A 9,781-nucleotide genomic window follows, 5' to 3' on the forward strand; every position below is an offset into this window, starting at 1 on the left:
GGCCTGAGCGTGGGAAATTGTTGCCTGGAGACGGGTTGGGTTGCAGATGGGGGTCCTGGTTCCTGAGAAGGTGCAATAGCTTTAACCTGGCTTTTTGCTTTGTAAACTCTACAGCCCACCCACCCACAAGACCAGGTGATCTCGGTGATGTCTGCCTCAGAAAGCATGGCCTGCTGTCCTGTGTCTCTGGCATCTGGCACCTGAAGGATTCCCTGAAAACCTTGGAGAGGGGGTGGGGCTGAGGGTGTGACTCTGCTTCCTCTTGGCTTCCAACAGCCACCAAGCTGGAGGGGCCCCGGCACAACATAAGGAAGGGAGTAACATCATTCTGTGACGTCACCCACAAAAGGTGTGGTCTCCTGTCTTGAAGCAGCCGGTAGAGGAGTGACCCGGAGTAAGATGTTTGGAGTCTGTTGTGGGCAAGAGGGACAGGGAAGCCCAGAGATGTGAGAAGTGGTGGAGAAGCTATGAAGATTAGTGGGGGGAGGGGTGGAGCATCTGTCATAGGAGAAGCTATAAAGATAAGTTGAGGGTAGGGAAGGAAGGGGAGGGAATCTATTGTAGGAGAAGCTGTGAAGATAAGTGTGGGGTGGGGGTGGGGGGGTGGAGAGCAAGGAAGAGAGAAACTGAGAGATTCAGATGCAGAGTGGGGAAAACAGGAACCCCAAAGGAGATTTGGGGGACAGAGAAAACAGGAGATTTAACCAGCCTCCAACGTAAACCAGACCTCCCCTCCCGGTGTTGTTCTCACAAAGAGACGTTGAGAGGGAACAAGATCTTTAATCACACCCCAGACTTTCTCAGATGGAACAGGAGGAACTCAAGACCAAAGAGGGATGCCAGTCCTCAGCCTTAGCAGGGCGCTCTCCTTATCCCAGGAGCACACACGCTCCTCTGTGGGGCTCCTCTGTGGGGCTCCTCTGTGGGACTCTATCCGGCATGAGCAGCTTATCACTTCTGACTCCCTGGGAGCCCTGCCCCTTGCACCCAGGGTTTCCGTGCTATCTCTGGGGCAGAGGAAGCACATTCAAGGGCTGGCAGACAGATCCCTAGTGGAGCGAGTACTTCCAGGCTTTCTGAACAGAGGACAGCTCTGGCCCGCTGAAGTGCTCCAAAGCCCTCAGTCCCCAACCTCCAGGAACGAGGCCACATCCTCTCAAGCAGCTCTGCCAGGTGCCCTTTTTGACTCTTGTCCCGGGCTTGGCTCTCAATGGAGAGAGCAGCTGTCTTGGAATCCTCACTTGCAGTCTTCACGCTGCAGCAGCTTAGACTCAGACGTTGGCTGGAAAGGGGATGACAGCCACACAGATGGGAACTGGGTGTGGGGGACCATTCAGGTTCCAACGTGCCAGTCCAACCCACAAGGCAGCTACAGTTCGTTCTTGTGTGTGTGAGTGTTGTGTATGTATGGGTGCACATGTGTGCACACCAGTGCACGCATGGAAGACACCAAATGTCCTATTCCTTCCTCTCCATCTCGCTCCTTTGAGGCAGGGTCTCTCACTGAACTTGGAGCTAGGCTGATGGTCAGCAAGCCCCACAGATCCTCCTGTCTCTGCCTCTCATTGGCACTGGGTTTACAAGCACTCCTGTGTAGCTATACCCGGCTTTTGATTTGATTTTATCTTATGTGTACTGGTGTTTTACCTGCATGTCTGTGCATCACATTTCAGGTACTGTGTGCAGTACCCGAAAGGAGTGTGGGATTTCCTGGGACTAGAATTACAGGTGGTTGTGAACCACCATGCTGGTGCTGGGAACTGAACCGCAGGTCCTCTGCAAGAACAGCCAGTGCTCTTAACCACTGAGCCATCTCTCCAGCCCAAAGGCCAGCTTTTTAAGTGGGTGCTGGCATCCAAAACCAGGTTCTTATGCCTGTATATGTGCTGGTACCCAGGGAGACATCTACTCTGCCCTGTGGAGTTTATTCTTTGTTTTTTGTTTTGTTTTGTTTTTCGAGACAGGGTTTCTCTGTGTAGCTTTGCACCTTTCCTGGATCTCACTCTGTAGACCAGGCTGGCCTCGAACTCACAGAGATCTGCCTGGTTCTGCCTCCCGAGTGCTGGGATTAAAGGCGTGCGTCACCACCGCCCAGCTAGAGTTTATTCTTAAAGTGCATCCTCGTGTGTTTCACCACCACCACCACCACACGCGACTGAAGTTAGTGGGCTCAAAGACAGCCCTATTTTTACATTTTATTTATTTGTTTGTTTTGGTGGTGTAGGGGATTGAACCCAGGGCCTTGTGTACGGTAGGCAAGCACTCTATCATTGAGCTACATCTCCACCCAATAGCCCTATTACTAATGTACTCTTTATGGTTCCCCAAGGTAGCCTTCCATTCTTGAGACCCTCAGATACCCAGTTACATCTTTCCTAGCAGCACTCTACCCCTCACCAGTCCCAGGCCACTTCTGTCCCTTTACCTGGGACCCACGACTCCTTCAGGGTAGCTGACCTGGGACACCTAGAGAAAAGACAGCAGGGGGTCGGGGTCGGGGGGGGGGGGTTTCTTATGAGGCGAGGTTCTGGACACATGCGTGCTGGAATCGGAAACTCCAGCTGTAGGAATCGGGTCTTAGGAGGGGGTCTGTAGAGGTGTTGGCATAAAAACCCTCAAGGGCCAGGGCTTTTTATACAAAGTCACATTCTTGAGCATGCCTCAAAAACATCTGTGCAGATGTTTCCAGGTCCACGATAACATCGGAGTCCTGGGCTGACATGGACTCCCAGGCTAGAGGAAGATATGGACTCCCCAGGCAAAGATGGCTGCAAGAAGTGACAGGGTGGTGAGGGGCAGGCGTGGGAGTCGCGGCAGGGAGGCGGCCACGTTGCACAGGTCCTGCTCACAGCACTGGTGCCGGAGAGCATAGGGCTGTGACCAGTAGGTGGCACGGCCCAGCAGAGGGCAGTGGGCCCTAGGGAGGCAGCCTCTCCGCTCGATGACCTCTTCCTTCTGGTCTGTGGGACAAAGGAGAACGCGGAGGTTGGGGGGCAGAAAGGACAGAGGTGAGGAGACACCCAAGAAGGGCCATTGGACCAGATCTTACCTGAGGTGCCAACACTGATGCCACACACCTCATCTTCCTGGCACTCTGTGAGAACAGGGTAGCAGGGCTTAGCAAAGCCGCAGGAGTAACAGTGGAGTCGTCCTCTGGTTGGGGAAGTGGTGAGACCTGTTGGGTCAGCAGAGATCAATTTAGGGAGGAGAAGGTAAGAAGTAAAACCAGACCTCTGGGACACCCAGAGGAGGGAGAAGCAAGTCATAAAATCGAAGCAGACAGGAATACAAAACAGCCAAGGCAGGAGACCAGAACCAGGCAGAAGAAAGAGGGATACAGTCTTCAGGAGAGACAGACAGAACGGAGGCCAAGAGAAACAAGCCCGCAGAGTGATGCAAAAACCCATGCGCAGGAAGGAGAGATGCAAAAGTTAAGTGAGAGACAAAGGATGGGAATAAAGACTGTCAGAGACTCAAAGAGATAGTTACTCACATGCTCCCCCTGCCCCTGGCCTTTTGAGAAGAGTTTTACATAGCCCAGGCCCTCCTGCCTCAGCCTTCCAGGGTCCTAATACCTCCCCATTTCTCTTCACCTCTGTCAGCTCCCTCTCCATTCTCCACTCCAGCCCTCGTCCGCCCTTACCCAGTGCCCCAGAGAAGAACAGGATGCCGAGAAAGGCGCTGGAGGAGCCCATGGCAGAACCAGCTCGGCAGTCTGGGAGAATGTGATCTGCACCCCGAGTCAGCACCCCGAACACACCTGGCCAAAGACAGGGAGGAACTCTTAAACAAACAGCCAGTGAGATAATCTGGGGTGTGGAAAAGTGAGAGATTCACCTGCCTGGTGCAACAGCTCTCCACCCCTGCCCATGCTTGCCCTGAGGGTCTTCTGTTTTCTCAGTGTTTGCTAACTCAGCCTCGCTGTCTGCCCCTCTAGAGTTGTGTCTGTCGCCTTGCCTCCTGCTCCCCTCCCTCCCTCTGCTCAAGCTGTTGTCAGCTCTCCTTGTTTGTTGTCTATCCCCTCAGAGCTTGTCCACCTCCCAAGGTCACACTCTGAACCCTCCCTGCCCTAGATGTTAGAGTCCTGTTTGAATGTGGTATCAACAAAGCCCACCCGCCCATTCCCACACCCTACCCCACCCACAAAGCCCAGCTGAGAGGGGGCCCTGCCCCACCCCACGTAGCTCACATCCCTTTGATTCACACACCCCCACCAAGCTTCAACATTGCTACCCCATAATTATCCCTCCTGGCTTTACTACGTTGCAGAAAAGAATTAATCAGGAGCTAGACTGATGTATGTCCTTCCTCTGAGAAGGAATTGGAAAAGGTAGACAGGACAGTTTCCAGGATGGGAGAACGAGACCGGCGGTAAGGAACATTAGGAATTAAGAGACTGGGTGGGCACAGGGAGTGTAGTGCATGCAGCCTTAGAGGGCTTATCCAACACCTGGGCAGCCCTGGGTTCCATTCCTAGTACCAAAAAAAGAAACACTTCACCAGAAGGGCTACAGCCAGGAAGAGAGGGTGGTGGGCATCTCAGCATCTCTTTATACTCTGAAAATGACTGAAGACCTCAGAGATCTTTTCTTCACATGGATTCTATCAATATTTACCTTATCAGAAGTTAAAATGGGCTGGTAAGGTAGCTAAGTGGGTAGAGGTGCTGTGTAAGCCTAAGGGCCTGAGTGTGAGCCCTGGAACCACATGAACGTGGAAAGGGAGAACCAAGAGCACAAAGGATGGGAATAAAGACTGTCAAAGAACACACACACACACACACACACACACACACACACACACACACAGAGTAAATATATATAATTTTAAACAATAAAATAAATAGGACATTTAAAATTGGTATTGAAGCCAGGCTGGCTATTTTTCTTAAGACTTTTTATTTTTAACTATGTATACATGTACGTGTCTGTGTATGGATATATGCGTGCAAGTGCAGAAGCCCCGAGACCATGAGGACACTGGGTCCCCTGGAGCTGTGCTGTTCGCCGTGGGTCCTGGGAAAAGAAGCTGTGCAGCAAGAACAGCCGGCACCCTCGTCCACGGATCTCTCATCTCTCATCACTCCCTCGTCCCCAGATCTCTCATCTCTCATCACTCCCTCGTACACGGATCTCTCATCTCTCATCACTCCCTCATCCACGGATCTCTCATCTCTCCATCACTCCCTCGTCCACAGATCTCTCATCTCTCATTACTCCCTCGTCTACGGATCTCTCATCTCTCCCTCATCCACGGATCTCTCATCTCTCATCACTCCCTCGTCCACAGATCTCTCATCTCTCCATCACTCCCTCGTCCACGGATCTCTCATCTCTCATCACTCCCTCGTACACGGATCTCTCATCTCTCCATCTCTCCAAGCCTAAATAAAAATCTTTTTTTTTTCTTTTTTTTTTTTTTTCTTTTGGTTTTTCGAGACAGGGTTTCTCTGTGTAGCTTTGCGCCTTTCCTGGAACTCGATTTGTAGACCAGGCTGGCCTCGAACTCACAGAGATCCGCCTGGCTCTGCCTCCCGAGTGCTGGGATTAAAGGCGTGCGCCACCACCGCCCGGCTCTAAATAAAAATCTTTTAAAAAGAAATGAAGAGGGGCTGGAGAGACAGCTCAACAGTTTAGAGCACATGTTGTTCTTGTAGAAGGACTCAAGTTCTATTCCCAGCACCCACATGGTGGCTCACAACTGGCTGTAACTCCAGGTCCAGGGATTTGATGCATTCTTCTGGGCTCCAGTGGTACCAGGCAGACATGTGGGGCACATATCTACATGTCAGCAAAACATTCATTCACATAAAATAAATCTTTTAAAAAAAAAAAAGGAATTAAAATAAGAAGCCACCAGCGATGGCACATGCCTGCAATCCCAGCACACATGAGGCTGAGACAGAGGATTGCTGTAAGTTTGAGGCCAGCCTGGACTACATGCTGACCTCCAGGCCAGCCTAGGTTATGTGGAAGACCACTTCAACAAGCAAACGCGCACACACACACACACACACGGTAAATATATATAATTTTAAACAATAAAATAAATAGGACATTTAAAATTGGTATTGAAGCCAGGCGTGGTGATTCATGCCTGTAATCCCAGCACTTGAGATGCTGAGGCAGGAGAATCAGAAGTTCAAAGCCAGCCCTGTCTCAAACAACAACAATCAGCTAGCTAAATAAATAAATAATAATAAATAATAAATAATAATAATAAATAATCAGGTATAGTTTGATTCATTTAACAAATAAAAGCCAAGCGTATTATATGTTAGGAAGACATAGTTTTGTGAAAAATAATAATTAGCCTCCGATGGCCCAGAGAGAATGGCATTGTTTCACATTTTTGAGAATCCATTTAACGCTGGTTATAATCAGAGGTGGCTGGGTTTTCATAACCTACTTCTGCATTCCATCTGGAATGTGGATGAACAAGATCAAACCCTCAGATACAGAATTGAAAAGGGAAGACCCTTGAGGGGGGTTATGAAAGGGCCTTAGGGACCCCCAGGTGCTCTTTGGCTGGAACTGCTGCTGAGCATGGAGGCGTTTGGGGCTTCAGAGGACACTCAGAGCCATCCATGGGGCCCCTCCCTGTTCCCCATTGGGGCCCTGGTGCAGCTGGGGGAGACTCTTTCCTTGCTTTTTATTGCCCTATAAAGCTCAAGGCAAGGGGGATATAAGGCTGGCAGAGCCGAGCCTGAGAGGGGGGTGGGCGGGAGGGAGAGGCGCTACTGGTGTAAGCAGACATGATGAACCCCGGAATGGTCGGGATCCTACTCTGCGCCCTGCTAGGCGCTGCCTTGGGTAAGGAGAAAGCTCATATGCCTTTGGCACAGGCCTGCCCTTCCCTCTGCCAGGGCTCCTCTAAGGGCCGGGTCCCGTACCTCTTTTTTCCTGCCAGGGCACCGCATGCGATGCTATGACTGTGGTGGTGGCCCCAGCAACTCCTGCAAGCAGACCGTGATCACCTGTGGTGAGGGTGAGCGCTGCGGCTTCCTGGACCGCAAACCCAACCCAGGACAAGCCAAGCAACGTGAGTCCTTTGTCGTCCCCACCCCCACTTCCCACTGCTTCCAACAAGCCCCCTCTTCAATCCTGCGGGCTACCACCCTTCCAACTTCAGTCTGGCTCTGGGCAGATGGTGCCACTGTTAGGGCGGTCTAACTCTCCTGGCTCCTGGCACTGTGCCTTGAGGAGCCCGCACGCCTCAGGCTCTCCCCTTGCTCTCCGTGAAGAACCTCATAGGCCCTTACTAGGGAAGAAACTGTCTCCTAAAACCAGAGTCAAAATGTTAAGCCAAACTCCAAACTTCAACTGTCAGGGACTGGGTAAGAGCTGGAGAGAGGCGTGTGTGTGTGTGTGTGTGTGTGTGTGTGTGTGTGTGTGTGTGTGTGTGTTTAATGTTTTATTTTGAAATCATTTGGTTTAATAGGAAAACTACAAAAGAAATGCACAGAGTTCCTGTTTCTACCCAGCTTCTTCAGATGCCAACATTCCATTTCATTACCAAAGTCAGACCATGACAGCATGATGCTAACGAACCTGGACTTAGATTCAGTGGCCCAAACTCAAAGCAGAATACCCCATTGACTTTATTTATTTTAAAGTGATTATTTTGTTTGTTTGGTTTGTATTTTTTGCTTGCTTGCTTGATTGGTTGGTTGATTGGAGACAGGATCTCACTGTGTAGTGTTGGCTAGCCTGGAACTCGCTACATAGACCAGGCTGGACTTGAACTCACAAAAATCTGCCTCCTTTACTTCCCGAGTGCTGAAATTAAAGGCAAGTGTCTTGCTTAAAGTGATTTATTTATTTATTTATTTTTAGATTTTGAAATTTATTTTATGTGCGTGAGCACTTTTCTACAGGTGTGTTTGTGTACCACAGGTGTGCCTGCTGCCTTTGGCGATCAGAAGAGGGGGTGATATTCTCTGGAACTGGAATTATAGGTGACTGTGAGCCACCAAGTGGGTACTGGGAGCTGAATCAAGTCCTCTGGAAGAGCAGTCAGTGCTCTTAACCACTGAGCCATCTCTCCAGCCCCAATTTATTATTATTTTTAAAAGATTTATTTTTGTGTATGAGTATGTCTGTCTGAGTGTATGCCACGTGTGTGGGGGTGTTCTCGGAGGCCAGCAGAGTGTATCAGATCCTCTGGAGTTACAGCTGGTTAGAGGCGATACAGGTGGTTGTGAGCCTGGTGTGAGAACTCGGTCTTCTGGAAGGGCGACAAGCACCCTTAACCATTACGCTCTCTCCAGCTCTACATTTTTTTTTTTACTTATTTTTAGGACAGGGTCTCACATGTCCCAGGGTGGCCGTAAACGTGATATGACTCCTAGGATGACCTTGAACTTCTGATCCTCCTCTCTCCACATGGCGCGTGCCACCATGTCCTGTTTAGTTTAGTACTGCAGGTCAAGTCCAGGACTTTTGTGCCCTAGGCAAGCTACATTCCCAGCTCTATTTGCTATTTTTGGGGTACAGGGTCTCGATTTTATAGCCCAGGGTTACCTTTAAGTCAATGTGTTGATCAGACTGGCCTTGAACTCCTGGCAATCCTCCTGCCTCAGCCTACTGAGTGTGACAGGCATGCACCACTGTGCCCAACTTCAGCTGTATTAACTTCACAATGATACCTTATTTTACAGATTGTCCCTTTTGTATTTGGCTGCAATTTTCACATGTTGAGGCTGAGGCAGGAATGGTCCTAGGTCCTTGGAACACCTTAGCATCACTGCCCTAGGTGGACTTGCTGGCTCCAATGCCTTTGTTTCAGAGAGGTGTTTTTTGAGGGGACAGAGTGTCCCTTTAAGTCCTGGGAACTTGTGTCTTCCACGGCGGTGGGCAAGTCCTGAAGTCAGGAGCTCAACACCCTGTGTCGTTCCTTCTCTCAGCCTCCGTGACCTTGGGTCAGCACCACCCCGCCTGTGTGGCCACCCACCATTGCAACCAAGTGGACATAGAGTCAGTGGGAGGTGTGACTTTCACAACCCAAAAAAACTGCTGCTTCGGAGACCTGTGCAACGGCGCCGTGGTGAGCTCCGTGACCCCTTCCTGTATCTTGGCGGCAGTTGTTACCACCCTGGCCTGGCTCTTGCCGTGACTATAGAGCGAGCAGATAGTGGGATTGAGGGTAGGGAAGGGACCGAGGGAGCTGAACATCCAAGGTGAGAAAATAGGCACTCCTTTGTGCGCCATTAAAATGTATGGACTATTCTAGAGCTGACTATTAAATTCTATCCATTTTTGTTTGTTTGCTGTTTGTTTTTTTTTTTGGACAAGGTTACTCTGTGTAGCCCTGGCTGTTCTGGAACTTGCTCTGTAGACCAGGCTAGCCTCGAACTCACAGAGGTCCGCCTGCCTCTGCCTCCTGAGTACTGAGATCAAAGGTGTGTGCCTCTCTCTTCCCAGCATCTATGACTCTTCTGTTGAAAATAAGGGCCATGCCGGGCGGTGGTGGCGCACGCCTTTAATCCCAGCACTCGGGAGGCAGAGCCAGGCGGATCTCTGTGAGTTTGAGGCCAGCCTGGACTACCAAGTGAGTCCCAGAAAAGGCGCAAAGCTACACAGAGAAACCCTGTCTCGAAAAACCAAAAAAAAAAAAAAAAAAAAAAAAAAGAAAGAAAATAAGGGCCAGCTGGACTTGCAAATCCCCGCCACAGGCCTCTGGGGCCATGGCTAGAAAAAAAAAGGCTGCTGAAGGGATAATATGTGGGTTATCTGACCGCTTGTTCAGTTACCAGTCCATCAGTAGACCTATCAGCAGGTCC

General features: G+C 50.4%; 2 protein-coding genes across 2 annotated transcripts; one reads left to right on the top strand and one right to left on the bottom strand.

Annotated features, from left to right (window-relative positions):
* Positions 1-2,733: 2,733 nt before the first annotated feature.
* On the bottom strand, positions 2,734-3,695 carry LOC131926712 (lymphocyte antigen 6G6e-like). Its single transcript, XM_059282273.1, has 3 exons — positions 3,644-3,695; positions 3,050-3,175; positions 2,734-2,960 (listed from the first exon to the last, which is right to left on the bottom strand). The coding sequence occupies exons 1-3, from the start codon at positions 3,693-3,695 to the stop codon at positions 2,734-2,736; spliced, it is 405 nt and encodes a 134-aa protein (XP_059138256.1).
* Positions 3,696-6,757: 3,062 nt separating this feature from the next.
* Positions 6,758-9,114, top strand: Ly6g6d (lymphocyte antigen 6 family member G6D). The gene is made up of 3 exons (XM_059282274.1): positions 6,758-6,812; positions 6,910-7,041; positions 8,906-9,114. Exons 1-3 carry the CDS (start codon positions 6,758-6,760, stop codon positions 9,112-9,114), a joined length of 396 nt encoding a protein of 131 aa, XP_059138257.1.
* Positions 9,115-9,781: the final 667 nt, after the last annotated feature.

The sequence above is a fragment of the Peromyscus eremicus genome, chromosome 16_21 (assembly GCF_949786415.1).
Source record: "Peromyscus eremicus chromosome 16_21, PerEre_H2_v1, whole genome shotgun sequence".
Taxonomy (NCBI): Eukaryota; Metazoa; Chordata; class Mammalia; order Rodentia; family Cricetidae; genus Peromyscus; species Peromyscus eremicus.

Excerpts from the sequence above, each read along its gene's own strand:
- LOC131926712 (XM_059282273.1), bottom strand. The coding sequence starts at position 3,695 with ATGGGCTCCTCCAGCGCCTTTCTCGGCATCCTGTTCTTCTCTGGGGCA. Across the intron at positions 3,176-3,643 it reads GTTCTTCTCTGGGGCACTGG|GTCTCACCACTTCCCCAACC; the intron begins GTAAGGGCGGAC and ends CTGACCCAACAG. Across the intron at positions 2,961-3,049 it reads CATCAGTGTTGGCACCTCAG|ACCAGAAGGAAGAGGTCATC; the intron begins GTAAGATCTGGT and ends TTTGTCCCACAG.
- Ly6g6d (XM_059282274.1), top strand. The coding sequence starts at position 6,758 with ATGAACCCCGGAATGGTCGGGATCCTACTCTGCGCCCTGCTAGGCGCT. Across the intron at positions 6,813-6,909 it reads CCTGCTAGGCGCTGCCTTGG|GGCACCGCATGCGATGCTAT; the intron begins GTAAGGAGAAAG and ends TTTTCCTGCCAG. Across the intron at positions 7,042-8,905 it reads CCCAGGACAAGCCAAGCAAC|CCTCCGTGACCTTGGGTCAG; the intron begins GTGAGTCCTTTG and ends TCCTTCTCTCAG.